At 45.9% G+C, this 20884-nt stretch overlaps 1 protein-coding gene across 1 annotated transcript in view; it reads right to left on the bottom strand.

The window, feature by feature from the left end:
• NCKAP1L (NCK associated protein 1 like) overlaps positions 1 to 20884 on the bottom strand; it is a 1717783-nt gene that overhangs the window by 635256 nt on the left and 1061643 nt on the right. Inside the window, exon 26 of the mRNA XM_086964598.1 lies at positions 9166 to 9246. Coding sequence (XP_086820724.1) covers positions 9166 to 9246 — 81 coding nt within the window. The remainder of the gene's footprint in view (positions 1 to 9165; positions 9247 to 20884) is intronic.

The following is a 20884-nucleotide window of genomic DNA, read 5'->3' as shown; positions in this document are numbered from 1 at the left end:
TTGTGGAGTGTTCCTTTAAATACACAGTCAAACAAACCTCTCCCAGAGGCCAGCAGACCACCCAGTGCAGAGATGAGAGCCCCTGTCTGATGGAAGTTGTTCCAGGAAGTAGCCTCACGGAAAAGGGAGACACCGTAAAGGGAATACCCCATCAAAACGAGGGTTCCTCTCCCACCTGGTTTGACTTTAAACATCATTTACGTTAAACTTTCTATAGCGTGCCCTGCTGCATCACCCACCCATGCACACGTACACACAGGGCACCCTGTGAAAATGGCTAATCCTTCTTTAGTTGCTCTCCACAGCTTCGTGGCTGCTATTTTTACATTCTTGGGTCACTGATTCTAATCTACTGTTAGCAGTGACTAAATTGCATTAGGTTTTGGTGTGTGTGTGTGGGTGTGAGGGAGACTGGCAAATGAAAGTGGTTAAAATCGCATTGTTGCTCATACACATGTAGACAGTTTGCTTGCCATCTGTATTGTTCATAATACCGACACCAACCCTGCCACAAACACCTTTTAGCGTTGCCCCGGTGTGCCTTTTACATGCAACATTCCTCTTAGCGCGTTTTCCTCCCACATTATTTCATCAACGGCAGAAGCCGGCATAAGATTTCCTCATAGTTCATTTTAAAATGTAGGCTAAGCGTATGGGATCATGTGACATAATAAATTATTAGTTCCCATCCTACATGAATTTGTTTGGATTCCACAGCACGTTTGAAAGAGGGCTTCATTTCCTAAACACAGCTCCTGTATGTAAAATATGTCTACACAGAAGCTCTCGGTTTCATGTGATGCATGCATGTAGCGCTGCGGCAGAACCAGGCGCTAATGAAGCGATTCGCCCTGGCATATGGGGAGTGGAGTGGGGGTCAGTAATGCGCCGATGTATGTTGCAGGCATTGCTTTAAAAAAACAAGCGGGCCGCAACAGAGAATGCGCTGCAAATAAAAGAAAAGTGAGAGGAAGGAAAAGGAACAGACCCCAGGCTGGGGAAGTCATACCTTCTGTTCTTTGATTGGGTCGTAAAAAGGCTGTTTTCGGACACGCATCTCTGGAAAAGACAGCTTTTAGTGCCCTGCTATATTGCACATCATAAAGATAAGAAATACCCTTGCGACAGCCGTCAAGCAAAAGATCCAGTCCGGATGGGAAGTCCCAAAAGGAGCCAGGGCGGTGAGATAAAAGCCTCCTTTTCAATCGGAGGCCACTGTTTAACCTAAACTATGACGTCAGCCAATGAAAATAACGGGAGGGCTTCAAGTCCCTTTCTGAAATCTCCTCGATCACAATAGCCCTCGCAGAGCGAGCAGTGAATGCGCGCTGCAACGCTAGGCAAGACCTAAAATTGCTGGGCACAGATTGGCGGTAAATGCACTTTTCCACCGAGGGGATCATGCACTTACTACTGTACCAACAAGAAGATGCAAGCAGCCCCTTAACATGAACACATGCACATTAGTGCATACATTTCACCTTTTTCAGTTTGTGATTTTTTGCCCAGCTCCTATTGAGTAGTGAATAACAGTCGCAGCCGGTACAGGTAAGAGCGGTCGGGCAGGGACAAGGCAGGGCGGAATTCGACATCCGACAGGATAGGGAACATTAAATAAATAAAACCACTTACTCAGCGCATCGCCGAATGAAGCATTTTTTTTTATTTTCAAAATCTATTGAAGATCATTGCGTTCAAGAGAGATATTTCCTGCTGTAAATTGACCTTTCTTTTAATCATATACACACAAAGTCGCAAATGTCAAAAGATTAGTAGTACATTTGCATTCTTCCTCTAACCCGCCCCCTAGGATCCTCTTATTGCTCATTTGTGGCATCTCGCAGGGAGAAAGCCAGACAGGGTCTCACAATGAACACGCTGGCAACTGTCCACAAAAGAAATTGGTCCAAGAATTCAGACCATGCAAAAGAGGTGAGCTAAAGAGCGGGCTGGAGGCAAAATGCAAAACTACAGAATTCACTAGGAACTCTTCAACAAATCTTTTTTAGATGTTATCCACAAAATAAATCAGCGTGAAAAAATCTGCAAATGTGAATGCAGTAGTGAAATTGGCTAACTCGATCTAAACAAAAGAAAGGCATCTGAGAGTGACCTTATCAGGAATATGGCAGCTTTCTAAACCAATGGGAAAAGATAAAGATGACAGCACATAGCACAAGCATCTCCTGGCTTCTACTATCTGTACGCATGTAATATGTAAGTAATAACTCACACTGAAGGCCTGTACTCCTTACATAAATCTATACATTATCCAACCAATGGATTTCTATCTTTCGAATTAAGGGCCAGATTTACAAAGCCATTTTGCAATCCCAATCCCTGTGAGACACAAAATTAAAAGGTATGTGATTACAAAATCACTTTTAGGTATGTATTCAACCCATTTTGCCAGTTGGAAAAGGCTTTCTGATTCACCATATAAGTTAGGTGACCCTCAAAGAATCACAATTAGGAAGGGGCATGAAAGGGGCACTATATTCTAATTGCGATTCAGTATAGGCATGTATCAATTGTATGTGACCACAGCTGCTGTAGCAAATCATTGACTGGTTACTGACACCTAAAAGGAACTAGCAACTGATTTTCAAAGTGGACACCTTCCCCTTTGTGAATGGTGTTGGGTGACTTCGGGGGAAGTACGTAATGGTCCATGTTACCACTGCCTGCTCTCCTTCATGTTTTTCAAAATAGGACAGTATTTTTAAGGATCATCCTTCCTTTAAGGGACATGAGCTGTTTTATGAAAAAAAGGCTACTATTTGGGGAAAGTGCACATAGGTGGTGGTCTGCTGTTCCTTGCCAGGTGCATCCCTTTGTTTGTAGTCAACGATAAAGAGTCGTAGATATGACCTGATCAATTAACAATCATTAGGTAGGTCATTATGTGCTGCCCCCTGCAATTGAACATTTCATAATCAGGCAGTGCAAAACCAGAGACAGGGCACAAAAAGTCCACACAATAGTTGCGACCACTTTTTTCACCTGTCTTTCTTATGTGTGACCTTAAGTTTCCAAAATCAGGAAAGAATTGTTGACTCAGCCACAATATTATGCAAGAGCAACAGAAACCTTTCAAGTTAGCAAGATATTAGACTCATTGTTGATGTCTAAACACGCCTTTTAATTCGAGGAGCAGCAAACCGGAAGTACCCGAACTAAGGGCCGACTCGCAAATAAGAATGTACAACAGTGTCTCAGACACTGTTTGCGATTCCTAATAGGATTGCAAATTGTCTGCCTAATTAACATTCATCAGACAGGTGCAATTTGCGACCATATTAGGAATGGCTAGCACTCCCGTGGTTGGTGGCTATTGGGGTCAAGAGACAACCATGTCTGTGACTACTTTTTAAATAAAGCAGTTTTTAGGTCTCGGCTAAACGCGCGGAAGCGCGTCTCCGCCGAGATCTTTTGTTAGCGACTGTGCTTCCCAGGAGACAGTTTCGGCCACGCGCATCCTTCGAGACGATTTGTAACTGGAACGCGCGCTGTGGCCAGGCGCTGTCTCCTGGGAAGATCAAGCACCACACACGCATACACACACACAAGCGCCCATGCACGCACGCACATACATACATAGATACAGAGACACCCCCCTGACACATACACACACACGCGCACACACACAAGTGCACCAAGGCCCTCCTTCCCTCCCCCGCCGTCACCGTCGCACACATACATACACACACGAGCATACACGCACACACACACACACAAGTGCACCAAGCCCCCCCCCAGCCTTTTGGAACTTACCTGGATAATGTCGGGGACTCTGCTCTCAGCACGCGGCGCCCAACCTCCTGCTGGCGCGGCCCCGGGGCTCCACACCGCTCACAGGAGCCCCGGGCGCGAGACGCATTTGACTCCGCCTGCCTCCTCTTCCGGTCTGGACGTGGCCCCGCCCCCGTCACAGGCGACCGTGCCTGACTTCCGGGGCGGCCGCGGCGGGATTCCACCCGACCATGCTACCCACTGCTTGTTTGGTGCGTGTTTTTTTATTATCACTGTCCGCCAACACCGCAGGGTGTGATCTGCTGCTCACGTGAAACCAACAACTGCCCGCATTCTCACGGACACGCTGGAAAGCTTCTCAGCGCTTTGAAGCATGGCCCCCACCGCTCAGAGGCCCGGAGAAAGTGGACAACTCACACTGCTGGGGAAGTGAATGCACATTTTTAATCCCAACTACATCTTTGTTTACTTTGCCGCGCGTGCTTGTTGTTGCTCTGCTGTGAACTTGTTGGTGCTCAGCTATCAGACCTGCTCTCGTTCTGCTTAGCGTACTCCCGCCAGAAGGATGTCTCTGTCAAGCCGTTATCGTCCTTCAATGGTACCTCAGTCATCCTATTGCGCCCCTGGCCCCGTTCTGGTTTCCGTGGGCTGGTTTCCGTGGGCTCGGTCTATCTCTAGGTTTCCTGCTAACTACTGTTTACCTCATAAAAACTGGTTGTGTGAATATAGGGACACTTGAGAGCTTTCTGGCGGTTGCTGCCACTCTGGAGCCGCAGGGGCTCGAGGCTGCAGGGTCTTTGATCTCATATTGGCTCCGTTCTGCTTTCAGTGGTCTTGATCTATCTCTAGGTTTCCTGCTGACTCCTGTTTATCGTGTAAAAACCGGAAATCACATTTTAAATTGCACAGTAAAAACATTGGCCCAGATTACACACTTGTGCGTGAATATAGGGACACTTGAGCGCTTTGTGGGGGTTGCTGCCACTCTGGAGCTGGAGGGGCTGTGGGCCGCAGGTTCTCGGCGCTCTAGTAGAATACTGGCGCCGGAGGAGAAAAGGTGACCAGGGGTATTGCTGGGGGATGAGCCGTCTTCAGCTGTCCATTGCTCTGGTGGCACACGCTGCTATGGTGCCAGAAGGGCTGGGGAGAAGAGGCAAACAGGGGTACTGCTGGGGGATGAGCCGTCTTCAGCTGTCCATAGCTCTGGCGGCTCACGCTGCTGTGGTGCTGGAAGGGCTGGAGAGGCAGCAGGTTCCCAAAGCTCTACAGTACCAGATGTGTTGGTACCGGGGCTGCGGATGTGCGCTGCCCTGCAGAGAGGACCCTCTGTGTTTGGTTAAGGGCGTCTTTTCACTCACTGAGTCCCACTGTTTTCCACCCTCACACAAATCCTGAACTTCTGCGCCAACAACTACCTGGGCCGCAGCAGCCACCCTGCGGTGGTGGAAAGCAGCCGGCGGGTGCTGCATAGCTGGGGTGCCAGCCTCAGTTCTTTGCGATTCATCTGCTTTACCCAGGTACAGGGGTCCACGCCCACTCCCCTCCGTCTCCCACGCCTCCTCTTTTCATTCCTCCTCTGCTTCTTACTTTCACGCCCTCATTCATGCTTCTCTCATTCCTTTCCCCTCTTCCCTCATTCTCCCTTGGCATGCTTTTATCCAGTGCTCTCGACCCCGGCCCACCTCACCCCTCTTTCTTACTCTTCCTACTTCCATCCTACTCCTCCACCTGCCTCTCCATCACCTGTCTTGCACCTTTCTCTGCCACACGTACATCTAACTCCCTTTCTTCACTTACGTAATTTCTTCCTACCCTTTTATATACTTTCCTATTCTCTTATCTTTCGCTCTTGTCTTTCACTTTTCTCACCCTTTTTGAACCCTTTTTATCCTTTCTTTCATCGTCTCTCACATTCCTTCCTCCATCGTACTTCTCACTCACTCGTCCTCCTTTCCCCCCTCTTTTCTCTCACTCACTCCCCCTTCTCTCACTCACCATTCTCTGTTCACGCCTGCCTGCAGTATATTCATGTGTGGTGTTGTTTGCTTTAGATATGCAGAGGGCTCTGCTGTGCGCATCATCTCTCCGCACTTCCCTTCAGTGTGTATTTTACCTACGGAACCGCACTTCCCAAAATGTACAGTTCTCCCTTTGGAGGCCTTGCGCACCCCGGCCCAGTACTGGGAATCGTACTGTACACTTGAACTCGCTCATGCTTATACGGCTAAAACTTTTCCTGCTTATTTGAGTAGGGTGGAATCATTCGTCTAAACATATCAGTTATTTTATTGTTCTTATTGACTTTGTAATTTAAACATGTATGATTAGTAGATTATTTATATTACTAGGAAAGTCTAGCCTGCTCCCAGGGGGTGTTCCAAGGGGCGTAGGGCATCAAACAAGAGAGGGAAATTGCCCCTAGAGTTTCCCGGCTGGTTGTACAGAAGCCAGTTTGGTTGGAGCGGGGCCCTTACACTACACGACCTTCCAGAACTAATACACCAATTTTAATGTCCCTCAAGGAAGTGACTTTGTGTGTGTGTGTGTGTGTGTGTAGGTGGGTCTGGGTGAGGGTGGCTCTGTGTGTAGGTGGGTCTGTGTGAGGGTGGCTGTGTGTGTGTAGGTGGGTCTGTGTGAGGGTGGCTGTGTGTGTGTGTGTAGGTGGGTCTGTGTGAGGGTGGCTGTGTGTGTGTGTAGGTGGCTCTGTGTGGGTGGCTCTGTGTGTGTGAGAGTGGCTCTGTGTGGGTTGCTCTGTATATGTGTGTGGGTGGCTTTGTGTGTGTGGGTGCAAATGCGGTAGGTCTCGCATTTGCGAGAGATTAAGCTATTGGCATTGTAAATGACAATGCCATTTATTTATGTTTTAAAAACATAAATAAAAATGTCATGAGCAATGCCAATAGCTCTAACTTTAACAATGCCGAGACCATTGCATTGTAAATGCTTGTTTTTAATGCAGTCCATTTCCTCAAAGTAAAACCGAATGCATTTAAAAAACAGAAAAATGAAATGTTAGTGTGTCATTTTGTAAGAGTAGGCAGTGGTCCGTGGGAGCTCCGTTTCTATACTGAAACATCTCGATGAGTGTCTTTTCAAATGCGTGCCATGCTCACACAATCAGTGTTTGCTAAAGCAAGTAGAATCTGATACCTATAAGGTGGTCCGCTCATCATCACATTCCCTACTACCATGATTCTGCCCCAGTTGCCATTTGCCTGAGACACTAGCCCCATATCAACTCCCTTCATGGCTCCAGCCCCATGTAACCTTTATTTCTGTGAACCCAGCCTCAATTACTTTACTTCATTGACTTGGCCTTCGGTGCCGCCGCGGACCATCTGGGTTATGGAAATATAACCCGAACGCACAAACATTTCCCCTGATGTGTTAGAAATGTCAGTGCCACAGCACGCCACGGAAACTTGGGTGCAGTTCTCAGACTGCCATGCTCTAAAGTTCTTTTTAAAGAAACAAGGGAAACTCAAAGACAATACACTAGGGACCTTGGGCACGTAATTGTTACTATACAGGGGTCCCTAGGAAACGAATATTAGAAACCAAATCAACATATGCTAAATAGACAATATGCTCTTTGTCAAGCTGGACAGAGTTTATTTGAACAATATAAGTGGTAACAAAATTATTATCAAGGGGGCACAACCGGTGACCCACAGAAGCATATTATCTATTTAGCATATGTTGACTTGGTTTCTAATATTCGTTTTCTACGGACCCCTGTCTTTAGTAACAATGCTCTAAAGTTCTGTGTTGTAAATAAGATGGTGATAGATGACAGGATACTTCTAGTTGATTACATGTAGATTTATTGTAGGACACAGCTGAGTACACAAAAACCTCGCCAGCTGACCAGACCATCAACTGACACTGGTATCAATATACAACATTCTGCATATCACAAAACAGACACCACCCGGCAGACTGGCAACCCTAAACCAGGAAGCCGGAAGCCAACATGTTCGACCTGTGCATACGGTATTCCCAATAACAGTTGGTGGCAGGTCAACTATCAGGGAAAACGCATTCCCTCAATCTCTAAATCGGGCAGGGGGGAAGGCATTATCCCATCCCTCTAAATTAAGTGTTAAGGTTGTAATTAGTGTTTTGAAAACATCATATCAGGAAGTCTGTACGATCACCAGATGAGCTTTATGACTCCTGCAGATACTAAACACTCTCAATAAAATAATGGTCTATCTCACAAATCGTAATAAAAGTCGTTTTTAAAAAGGATATCGTCTTCACTTATTACTCCGAAGAATCACAGAAAATCCATAACAGAAAAAAACAGTTCTCGGTGACAATACAGCCAGCATTAAGGAAAGGAGGTCTTGGAGTCCAGCAGTCTTTTCAGCGCATTGACTCACAATCTCCGAGGAAGCGCTCTTTAAATTGCAAAGGAAATATCGGCCCAGCTCTAGCCATGCATTTGCTCATGCATAGGAACGGTTGCAAAGGAAATCCTTCCCCTACTGTCACCGTAAAAAGAGAAAAGTCGGCAATGGCAGAGGATTGTCTGTTACCAAGGAATTGCTTCTCTGGTTGATTAAACCTCATAGAAAGGGGTCATCAAGCCTAACATGTTTTAAAGCAGGGGTTCCCAAACCGGTCCTGGAGGGCCGGATCCATGCCAGATTTTTCAAAAAACTACATGTATCTCTCAATGGGGATATCCCAAAAATCTGGCATGGATCCGGCCCTCCAGGACCGGTTTGGGGACCCCTGTATAAAGTGTAGGCCCGGCTCACTCCCTGGCCCCGTGCATCTCCCCACTTAAGAGATGAGAGACGCAGCCTAGGGTGGCAGATGGCCTTTGTAGAAAACAGGAATGGCAAACACCGCGTAATCCTTTAAAACGGCAATCACCAGAAATACATTTTTCAGAGCAAGATAACCTGTGATGACATTTTGATTGGTCTGAAACATCTTTAAAAATGCCATTAGCATACCTTCAATGTGGTTAACAGTCACAACATTATATCGGAGGTCTTTTGTGTTCAGGCTATATATAGCCCAACTAATCCATATCATTAAGGAACATTTAATTCATAGCTCATTTCACAGGCAGCTTGCTTGCTACTGCACTGAATACCCTAGCAATCTATGAATGTGCAAAGTATATATTAACAAAAGCAATGGTATTCATTCTATTACAAGCATTACAACGAATGCCATGGCATGCAACAGCCTAGGCGCTTCTAAGATGTCCTTGCACACACACTCTCTCTAAACACCTAAAGGGACTGCAGAATAAATTGACAATTCCTCCACCTCGCCTGTTGACATAAATCACAGATTTAATGTAGTCTCCATAGTGACTGAAACGTGATGAAAGCAAGAAAAACACATCAGAGTAGAAGGGGGTTCCCCGTGAAGATGATTAAAGTGTCTAACCTTAATGTCTGTGTCAGGGGTGACAAAGTCCTTCAGGTATTCAATGGGGCCCATCAGGTAAGGGCAGTGATCTGAGAAAACCTATAGGATATTAAAGAAAGAGACGTTAAACATCAAAATGTAAAAAGGCTGAACACGAATCTTACTGGTCCTCTGATTTCTTAATTTAAAAAGTTCGGTAATTTGCAACTTAATTCCTGGCAAACGCCCTCAGGTGTAACATACTTAATCACAGGAAATTCAGCTTATCTTCCTTATAAATATTCTGCGTATTCATCACGTATTTAACTGTATGTCATTAATCTCATTTTAATTACTTATAAGGAGCTTCCAGGAGTTAGGTAACATCACAGAGTATGAAGGTGCCTGTTTTGTCCTGCAAGATTTTACAGACAGTTTATACTGTACACGCACACACAGGCTACAGAAACAGACACAGAACTATGGATTAGCACACATGTACATCTAATTGAGCAACATAAGCTTTGTTTCGTTTGGAGAGACCACTTAATCTCCTCCCTTTGGAAATGGCAAGTGCCTATGTATCCCAAACAGGCCTTATAGAAAGCGCTCTGGCTAGCCCAAGCAATATATTAAGCTACATAAAATAAACAACATAATATGAAGAACTGTTTTTGATTTGGATTCGAGTATTTGCATTAATTTTATTTGTGAGGGTATAAATGCTTGAAATTAAATTACATGCCCACTTGGGCTGTATATGTGTCATTAAGTCACTAGGAGTATTGTTAATGTGCATATGAAGTATTAGAACCAATCAAAATGTCGGCTAGTGTAACTTTATTAATATAGAAATACTTATGTGTTATTTGGAATGCATACACACATTGCAATGATTTGGGCAAAGAGATTGTTTTGATTTGAGTTAATTTAAATATGTGAATCTCAAATTTAACTGATGTTTATATGAACCTGCATATTTCAAGATGGTCCAATGCCTATGTTCAGTAGATTTTTGTTGTATAAATGAGCTGCCTTGGAGCGCTGTGCTCTTTCTAAATCGGATATATATGTATATATGTGTGCATTTATAATAGGTAGTTATAGTTAGAATAGGACCTTGTTCCTATTCAAAAAGCATCTGCAACATTTTCAAAACGAATGGCTCACTCAGCTGTTGTGTTGAAAGTTTTGGGGTGATTCGTCAAGAGAGGGCTGAGGAAAAGGGGGGGGGGGGCTGGTCACAAAATGCTTTTTCGCCATGTTAATTTCCATAGGAAACTTTAGACATGGCTACAGCCTGAACTGCTTAACAGAATTACACCAATTTTGGCAAAAAGGTAGCTCTTGCTCAGAAAGCACTCTTTTTATTAAATGGTGTAAATCTGTCCAGTAGTTCCTGGGAAATGTAAACAATTCTCAGATATAAATATATGGCCGTGGAAGATCTGTGAACCCTCCCAATCTCGTGCCTGCGACCTGATTGGCTGCCAACAGTGCCAACCAGGAAGTGTTGGCAGCTATCTTGTGACTCGGTTGAACCGAGTCACGAGGAAAACATAAAAAAATAACAAATTAAGAAAAGGGGGCAGGGTAGAAACACCCTGACCCCCTAGGCCTGCTCAGGGTGTCCCATAGGGACTCCCAGGGCCAAAATAAGCATTATATTAAAATACAATCGCGGGGATTCATATTGGACCGCGAATCCGGCTGAACATTTTTTAAAAAGCAAAGCGTGGCCTCCCGCACTTCGTTTAATTAGGCCCCTGGGTTGGCCAGATTCCAGAGGCATTGATCATACATGCAGGAGCCCGCGCTGGCCTCTGCAGCTCCAAGGACCGCAACCTCCCCAGGGCTTTATTTTTTAAATAAAGGCATGAGGGGGTTCCTGCCCCCCATGCAGCCTCAGGACCACCAACTCCCCGTGGATACATTGAAAAGATGTGTGACGCGCTTCAACCTCTCCACGGAGCCCTGGGGACCACCATTTCCATTGGGCTGTATTAGAAAATAAAATGTGGGGAGCTCAAGCCCCCCCACACAGCCCCGGGGTCCACCACGTCCCCGGGCTTTAATATTGTTGGAGGGCGGCCTCCTTCTGGAGCCGTAAATGGCCCTGGGGACTGTGACTCCCCAGGGCCAGCTCCACCAATGTCCTGTGGAGCCCAAGCTTGGGACATTGCAGTTTGATGTGTGTTCCCACCATCCCATAGCAAACAAGGGCTGCACTTTGAACTAGTGAGAGCATTTTGCTTTCAATTGTTCAAAGGGGGTACCTTTATATGTTAAGGGGGTACTTTTATAGCGCACGGCTACTCCGAAGAGTGTCCCGGCGCTGAAAGAACCTCACGGACCCAAAGAAGAGGAACGAGCGAGAGAAAGAGCCTGGTTCATAAAAGAGCGGATTATTGCGTGAAAAGCAGGGTCTTCAAATCCCTCCTGAAAGCCAGCAGATTGGTGTTGGATCTGAGAGAAAAAGGAAGAGCGTTCCATAGCCGAGGGGCAAGATGTTTGAAGGAACGCCCTCGACAGCGGGCACGTCGGATTACGGGGGTGACTGCCCTGGCCTGGGTAGAAGAGCGCAGGGATCTGGAAGGCAGATAGAAGCTGATCCACTTCTGAAGATACCGGGCTCCGTGCCATGAGGTGGAGTGGAGCACTTAGCTTTTTACCCCCAGGGAGTTGCATGTCAGCAGCTCCCCGAGGGTAAAAAGTAATGCTGGCTCCCGCAGGAGGTGGGACGCGGCCTGATCGCGGGTGCTTCATGCTCCCCTGCGGTCCCCAAACAGATGGCCATGCCCAGGGGATGGGGGCCGAAAACGGCTCAGGTGGGGGCCGCTCAACTAGCCCACCTGTTACCTCTAGTAATCCCCACACAGTCAGATTGCTGAGAGGTTGTCAGATGCCACGCCCCTTTTTACACCACTCTGCAAACGCGCCTCTTGGCGCACTGCTGCTGGGGCGATGAGGTCCCCTTGTGTCCTGACAAACTCAGGACTAAAGTAGATTTCATCCCCCAAGCAGATAGTTATGTAGTAGGCCATTCCCACTGTGTAGTTTAAACAGGCCAAGTTGTTTGAATTCTTTTTGGGCTAGTTCCTCCATTGAGGGCATTTAAGAGTGGTGCTCTACTAGCCTGGAAATCTGCTTGGGCACTGAAACTCGGTCATGTCCTCTAGGCAAAAAATGAAAACCTCATGCTTCAATTCAGGTTATTCCACAGTAGTGGTGCATGAATCTATATATATATTGGCGTAAATATCTTAGTCTAAGGCCTGTCCAGCCTTCTCCCTCTCCACTTTCAAGGTGCATTCTGGTTACATCTCTTTGCATCAGAATCTTGGACTTTGTATGTACCACTTCTGACACAAAATCAGGTAGTTCATTGAAAAGCAGATAACAACAGGACTTTCATGTTTTTTTCACTGCATTTGTCCTTGATGAAATGGGCCCATCCTCTCCTAATGACAATATTATGTGTCAGGTGCACCCACTTAATGCACAGGAGCAGAACAACATCAGTTCCCAATGCCTCTCTCCAACTTTCCCAGCCCTCCAATTATATCTAGAGAGACTGAGGAACTTAAAGGGGGGACAGGGGATGGAACAGAAAAGAGACAGCCACGCCTTTCTTCAGGTTCTTCTCCTTTTCTCCCTGCGCTTCTCTCACACTGAATTTAGTCTTTAGCGAGCACTTTTTTGAAAGGGTACGAAGATCTGTAAAATAGTGACATGCAACAACTTACTAGACCATAACTCTTCTCAGTTCTTATGCAGTAGTGATAACAAGAGGAAACAACCTTAACCTCCATGCAATGTACCTACCCCAATTAGGTGTGACCAATGCCTCTCTTCTATTTTACTTCTTTCGTGAAGATTTTATTGTAGTGATATGCTGCTTTGGTGAATCTTCTTTTTTTCTTTTTTGCAACTACTAGGAAGTATTCTGTTTAATTTTCTTTTCTTTTTTTTCTTTACTTTTAGGTAACAAATCACCTTCGGCTAGTAAGGAGTGAGATGCAACCTGGACTTGGTATCTACGGACTGGAAAGTATTTACTTGCTCTCATGGTATTACTCCTAAGGGTTTTTTAACAGATTCTAGACTTTAATAAACCTTATTGCAGAAGCTACATAGAGCCTTATTGCTAATTTACTCATGAAAACCCTTAACACTTTTGACCTCTATGTGGTGGTAGATTATCGAAGGAATGGGGACCCGGAACTGGTGCGGATTCTAATAAATACCTATTTATGTCATGCGCATTAACTGAGATGCTAAACCCCCTCACGAAAACTGGAAACTGCTTCACCTAGCGGGCGTACAGGATTACTGAGAGATAAACATTTAAACAAGAAACCGTCTGACACTGCTCTGGACGGCAACACTATTCTACTTGGAACCAGAATTTGAACGTGATGAGTCTCTAAATGTCAGGAAACACGACAAACTTCCCTGACTAGCTTTTTGCACCGGAGATAGCCAAGGAGCTTCCTACTCCTCAGAAAGTTCAGGTGAAGCGCGCGTTTTTGAGTGAGTGGACTCCGTACATTCTAAATCTGCCTTCATAGTATGTTATACTGAAGGTCGCCTTTTGGCAGACATCTTGGGAATTCTCTTGTATCTATCCCAGCTCCAGAAGGCATCTTTTCTCATTTTATCAGATGCTTTCTTGGAGATTACACTTACTGACTAGGGAGGGAAAAACAGGAGGCGGGATAGCCATAGCTTTCAAAAATCATCTCGCTGTGAATTGAATCACCATTTTAAGTAATGAAAGCATAGAACTGGGAATTTTAAAGATTATTACGTCACCTACAGATTGTTGGAACAGAGCATTATATACCGTCCTCCAGGACCTAAGACCAATTTCACGGACCAACTGATAGAACTAAGTGCTATACATGTGCTCTTCTCAAATACATTTAATTTGTTGGGGGTTTTTTAATTTTCATGGTGAAAATATACGAACCCTGAGGTCAATAAACTTCTCTCCACTCTCGACATGATTGGACTCATCCAAAGAGTTAGAGGCCCAACTCTTCTAGCTGGCCTCTCGCTAGACCTAATATTTTCTAATATTGATCATCTAACCTGTAACCTCCCAGACCATCTCACTTGGACTGATCATTCAATGATTAGGTTCTCTATCCAACAGCCGTGCCCAAGGAGCTCAGACATAAGTGTAGGAAAAAAACAAGTGGGGCACATACCATGGCGAAATATTTCTGTTGAAGCCTTTAACAAGGGTTTTCACCTGGAATCACCAAAGAAGGATACGGAAGCTCCCACAACGCTGGAACAATTTAATACCGCCTTTGTGACAGCTTTGGATTCCGAGATCCCCTCAAAAAACTATGGCTCTCTCCAACGTCGACCATCAGCCCCCTGGCACACTTCGGAGCTAAAGATTTAAAAATCTAAATGTAAGACATTGGAGAGACTTTGGCGAGTTAGTAAAGACCCGCAAAACAGACTACGGTATAAACAATCCCTGTCTAGCTATCATCTGAACTTAAAATCAGCCGGACGTCTATTTATTATTAACCAAACTGAACGCACCAGCAATTCCCCAAAGGCCCTCTTTAATATAGTAAGAGACTTCGTATCTCCTCAAGTCTGTAGACAATCGCCTATGGAAACCAAAGATTTTTGCAATTCAATAGCAATCTATTTTCAAGAAAAGATAATTATTATTTATGCTAACTTTTCATTGATAGCCTTTCAAGACCCTGAAGCCTCTACTAGACCAGAGGGCTTAGAAAAAATGGCAGGTAGTTCCTTAGATTGTTTCGAATTAACCACGTTTGAGGAAGTTTCTAATGCACTCTCCTCCACAAAATCCGTCTCTGCCCAAGATCTTTGTCCTCCAAAGATAATGGCCCTCTTAGCCACTAGTTGCATGCCAGCAATTCTAAATATTTATAATCATTCAATTCAATCAGGTACCATTGCAATAACATGGAAGGAAGCGTTTGTACGCCCAATATTAAAGAAACCGACTGCGGATCCCAGAGAACTCAGCAACTACTGCCTTATTTCTTTACTACCATTATTGGGCAAGCTGCTGGAAAGTATAATCACCGGGCAACTAAGTCTATACCTGGAGTCCAACGAAATTCTGGATCCATCACAATCCGGTTTTTAACCAGACTTCAGTACCGAGACCGCCATTCTAGCTGTAACTGACTAGCTCAGACAGAAAATTGACATAGGAGGATCGGTAGTACTGATTCTTCTAGATCAATCTGCGGCATTTGATACCATCTCACATTCAGTACTTGCGGAGAGACTAGCTTCCTGTGGCATTCAAGGGACAGCCTTGAAGTGGCTGCAGAACTTTATGTCAGACGGAATGCAAACTATCATGTTAGGGCCTTATTTGTCTACACAGGGGTGTACCTCAGGGCTCCTGCCTAAGCCCGACATTATTTAACATATATATGGCACTGTGGGCAAAAATCATAAAACAGCCAGGCTTTGAGATAATTTCATATGCTGATGATATTCAGCTTATGTTTACTATTGGCCCTAATATAGAAGCAGAGAAATTGCGGTTCTCCAGCGGAATACTTGTAATCTCATGCTGGATAACGCAGAACTGCCTCCAGTTGAATCCTGGTTATGCTAATGAGGAAAGCCTCAGCTAGCTGGTCTGATGAATGGTGGCCCTCACAATCGGGAGCAGCTCCTCTTCCTAAACAATGTGTTAAAAATCTAGTCCTAAAATTAGGTCAGTAATCAACCATGAAAGACCACATCGCTGCCACTACTAGCTCCTGCTACTATAGTTTGCGTTAAGCATGGGTGGAAAATCCGTTCTGCTCGCGGATTTTGCGGATTTTCGGTAAATTCGCAATCCGCGAACGCTTGCGAATTTACCGAAAATCCACAAATTCGCACGCAGCGGATTTTTTTTTCTTGGTGATACAATTTTGCTGCGCGCGGTGTTCACTTACCGTCATTCAGCGTTTGCTGAGTTGTTTTTCTCGATATTTTGCGAGTGCTGTACCATTTTGGATCTTGCTGCGAGATCCCGCGGGAGTTTGGCGACCGCGATTACGTCATCGCGCTCGCCACCTTGCACAGCGAGAGTTTGTCAACGCGAGTACGCCGTGATCACGTATCACGGGAGTTTGCAATTGCGAACCCGTACATGCGGCAGGCAGCAACAATCTCGCACTCGCGAAAATACAAAATTTGCTATTCTGCACAAGAAATCCACCAGCAAGCAGCATAAACTTTCTGAAAATGATGATTTTTATCAGAATAACTCCTCAGGTTGACATTTGCCTGCACTTTGTTTTGCAAGGAGTCCATTTTTGGGGGGGGGTGGGAGGAAGGAAGTTCCCCACAGTCTCCAACTTCCTGTTCCTGTCTAGCAGGCTCCTCCCAGTGCTTTCTTCATGTGCTGGTCACTTTCATTCGGATTCTTCACCTGGAAGGATTACTTTTTGTGGATGCTGCTGGATATTTGGATTTGAGGCCTTTTTGACTTTCTTTGGATCACTTTTGGATTAGAAATTTCACAAGTAAGTTTGTTTGGGGCATTACAGTTGCTGCAACTACAATTTTGGAATTTTAAATTTTTGGGCTGTTGTTGGGGCCTTTTGCCCAGGGGTACTCAGTGGTGGGTGGACTAAGTCTTTCTGTGGGGTCTCTTAAATAAAAACATCATGGAGGGCCTGGATGGCTTGGGATTGTGCTGATTTTTCTGTGATTTTCGTTTTTTTGGGCTCTTGTTGTGACCTTTTCACCAGGGGTAGTGAGTGGTGCATGTGCCTAGTCTTTCTGTGGGGTGTCTTGAATTTAAACATCATGGAGGGCCTGGATGGCATGGGATTGTACTGATTTTTCTGTGTTTTTCAATTTTTTGGGGTGTTCATGGGGACAGGCCATGTGGGTGGGGGCCATTTTGAGTGCTGCTACAGGCCCTGGCCATGTGCTGGGAGGGAGGGGGCCATTTTGAATGCAGGCAGTGTTCTTCGGTCTGCAACCATTTTGCCTAGCTTTCAACCTTTATGCCCAGGGGTAGTGAGTGGTGCATAGGCCTAGTCTTTCTGTGGGGTGTCTTGAATATAAACATCATGGAGGGCTTGGGATTGTGCAGATTTTTCTGTGATTTTCGTTTTTTTGGGATGTTGTTGTGGCCTTTTCACCAGGGGTAGTGAGTGGTGCATGTGCCTAGTCTTTCTGTGGGTTGTCTTGAATTTAAACATCATGGAGGGCCTGGATGGCATGGGATTGTGCTGATTTTTCTGTGTTTTTCGATTTTTTGGGGTGTTCATGGGGACAGGCCATGTGGGTGGGGGCCATTTTGAGTGCTGCTACAGGCCCTGGCCATGTGCTGGAAGGGAGGGGGCCATTTTGAATGCAGGCAGTGTTCTTAGGTCTGCAACCATTTTGCCTAGCTTTCAACCTTTATGCCCAGGGGTAGTGAGTGGTGCATAGGCCTAGTCTTTCTGTGGGGTGTCTTGAATTTAAACATCATGGAGGGCCTTGATGGCATGGGATTGTGCTGATTTTTCTGTGTTTTTCGATTTTTTGGGGTGTTCATGGGGACAGGCCATGTGGGTGGGGGCCATTTTGAGTGCTGCTACAGGCCCTGGCCATGTGCTGGAAGGGAGGGGGCCATTTTGAATTCAGGCAGTGTTCTTAGGTCTGCAACCATTTTGCCTAGATTTCAACCTTTATGCCCAGGGGTAGCGAGTGGTGCATAGGCCTAGTCTTTCTGTGGGGTGTCTTGAATTTAAACATCATGGAGGGCTTGGGATTGTGCTGATTTTTCTGTGATTTTCGTTTTTTTGTGTTGTGGCCTTTTCACCAGGGGTAGTGAGTTGTGCATGTGCCTAGTCTTTCTGTGGGGTGTCTTGAATTTAAACATCATGGAGGGCCTGGATGGCATGGGATTGTGCTGATTTTTCTGTGTTTTCGATTTTTTGGGGTGTTCATGGGGACAGGCCATGTGGGTAGGGGCCATTTTGAGTACTGCTACAGGCCCTGGCCATGTGCTGGAAGGGAGGGGGCCATTTTGAATGCAGGCAGTGTTCTTAGGTCTGCAACCATTTTGCCTAGCTTGCAACCTTTATGCCCAGGGGTAGTGAGTGGTGCATAGGCCTAGTCTTTCTGTGGGGTGTCTTGAATTTAAACATCATGGAGGGCTTGGGATTGTGCTGATTTTTCTGTGATTTTTGTTTTTTGGGCTGTTGTTGTGGCCTTTTCACCAGGGGTAGTGAGTGGTGCATGTGCCTAGTCTTTCTGTGGGGTGTCTTGAATTTAAACATCATGGAGGGCTTGGGCTTGTGCTGATTTTTCTGTGATTTTCGTTTTTTTGGGCTGTTGTAGTGGCCTTTTCACCAGGGGTAGTGAGTGGTGCATGTGTCTAGTCTTTCTGTGGGGTGTCTTGAATTTAAACTTCATGGAGGGCCTGGATGGCATGGGATTGTGCTCATTTTTCTGTGTTTTTCGATTTTTTGGGGTGTTCATGGGGACAGGCCATGTGGGTGGGGGCCATTTTGAGTGCTGCTACAGGCAGGCCCTGGCCATGTGCTGCGAGGCAGGGGGCCATTTTGAATGCAGGCAGTGTTCTTAGGTCTGCAACCATTTTGCCTAGCTTTCAACCTTTATGCCCAGGGGTAGTGAGTGGTGCATAGGTCTAGTCTTTCTGTGGGGTGTCTTGAATTTAAACATCATGGAGGGCTTGGGATTGTGCTGATTTTTCTGTGATTTTCGTTTTTTTGGCTGTTGTTGTGGCCTTTTCACCAGGGGTAGTGAGTGGTGCATGTGCCTAGTCTTTCTGTGGGGTGTCTTGAATTTAAACATCATGAGGGCTTGGGATTGTGCTGATTTTTCTGTGATTTTCGTTTTTTTGGGCTGTTGTTGTGGCCTTTTCACCAGGGGTAGTGAGTGGTGCATGTGCCCAGTCTTTCTGTGGGGTGTCTTGAATTTAAACATCATGGAGGGCTTGGGATTGTGCTGATTTTTCTGTGATTTTCGTTTTTTTGGGCTGTTGTTGTGGCCTTTTCACCAGGGGTAGTGAGTGGTGCATGTGCCTAGTCTTTCTGTGGGGTGTCTTGAATTTAAACATCATGGATGTCATGGGATTGTGCTCCTTTTTCTGTGTTTTTCGATTTTTTTGGGGTGTATAACTGAACTGATGTTCCTCTGTCTTCCATTGCTTTTAGGTGCACAAGACTCAAGAGAACCACCAGTGCCAGGATGAAGTCCTGCAGCGGTGTGTGTGTGCAGCATAACGTCAAGCGACGTCACGTCTGGCCTCAGACAACTCTGCAACTCGTGCAACTGCGGCCTGCTGTTCTGACCTGCTCTGAAGAAGATGGCCCCAAAAAAAGTTCCCCGTAGCTCCTCTAGCAAGAAAGTTACCAGTAAGGAGCAGAAGAAGCAAGTTACCAAGGAGACTGGTGTGCCGCCCGCCACATTTTTGGGGAGTAAAATAAAAAGTACGCCTGCAGCAGCAGCGGGATCTGCTGAGGACCAAGCTGGGAGCAGCACCCCCGCTCCATTGGGCTCAGTGCCACCACCACCACCACTCCACCTTAAGTCCAAGCCCTTGAGTGCTGCAGAGGCACTTAGTCTAGTTGTTCCATCACCATCGACCAGTGATGTTGGCTCATCGCAAGAAAGTAGCAGCAATGTCCCTCAATCAACACAGGATGTTGTAACTCATCTGACGAGTGTTGAACAACCACAGCCGCAACAACAACCACATGTGCAAGTACAAGCCCAAGTACATGTGGAAGGAGAGGCAGCGCAAGGAGGTGCGCAAGCAGAGGTGCATGGAGGGTCACAAGTGCCCACAATAGTTGTTCCTCCCGAAGTAGGGGCACATCAGGAAATCGACAATCAAGCCGAGGTATCATTTAAGGAAGCCACTCCTCCTGATGATCATTCATTGTCTTCCACATCTCTAGCAAGGAAAAGATCAAGGGTGGTGTCTACATCTTCTTCAAGCCCACCTCCTTCTGATGATACGGATCAAAATTGGGAACCATCACTGCCGTCTGAGAGTGAGGCACACCATGATCTGACAAAGGTAGTTAAGTGTAAAAAAAAGGTCGTCGAAAAACTCATAGTTATGGAGTGTGATGAGGCTCAACAAGAAGCTGCGGATACTGCTGCTGATGAAGACTGTCACGACGATGACCCAGTCATCATAAAGGTCACTGCAGCCCCAGCGGGCATGCAGCAAACAGACATTTTGACCCTAGCCCGAGAAGTTGCTGAGCGTGATGATGTTGTCGACGAGGAGGCAATGGAAGAAACACCACAATCATTGGAGTTAACTAGTACACCAACACGTACCGCTTCCATATTTCTTCCTCGCCAGAAGGGACCTCCATCCACCTCGACCTCAATTAGTGGTGGTGAAAGTGAAAAACATACTAAAGTTCGGCAATCCATATCCTCCACTTCATCTGGCATTAGCAGCAGGACCACCACCACCAGTATCGCCGCCTTCTCCGGCCCCCAAAGACATTTCAAGTCCGCAGTTTGGGACTTCTTTAGTGTTTGCCCAAAAAAGGAAAACCTCGCCATTTGTAGCATTTGTAAGCATGCAGTTAGTCATGGTAAGTTTGGTACCAAGTATGGTACCGGAGGCCAGAGAGGTCATCTTGAGAGACAGCACGCTGTCCAATGGTTTGCGCACCTAAAGGAGATCAAGGAAGCCAGAATTGCAAGTCAAGAAAACGTTGATGTTTCATCTGATGATGACGAGGAGGAAGAAGACGTGTCAAAC

The sequence above is a fragment of the Lissotriton vulgaris genome, chromosome 1_1 (genome assembly GCF_964263255.1).
Source record: "Lissotriton vulgaris chromosome 1_1, aLisVul1.2, whole genome shotgun sequence".
In the NCBI taxonomy this organism is placed as follows: Eukaryota; Metazoa; Chordata; class Amphibia; order Caudata; family Salamandridae; genus Lissotriton; species Lissotriton vulgaris.
This window is presented reverse-complemented; position numbering and strand designations above follow the sequence as displayed.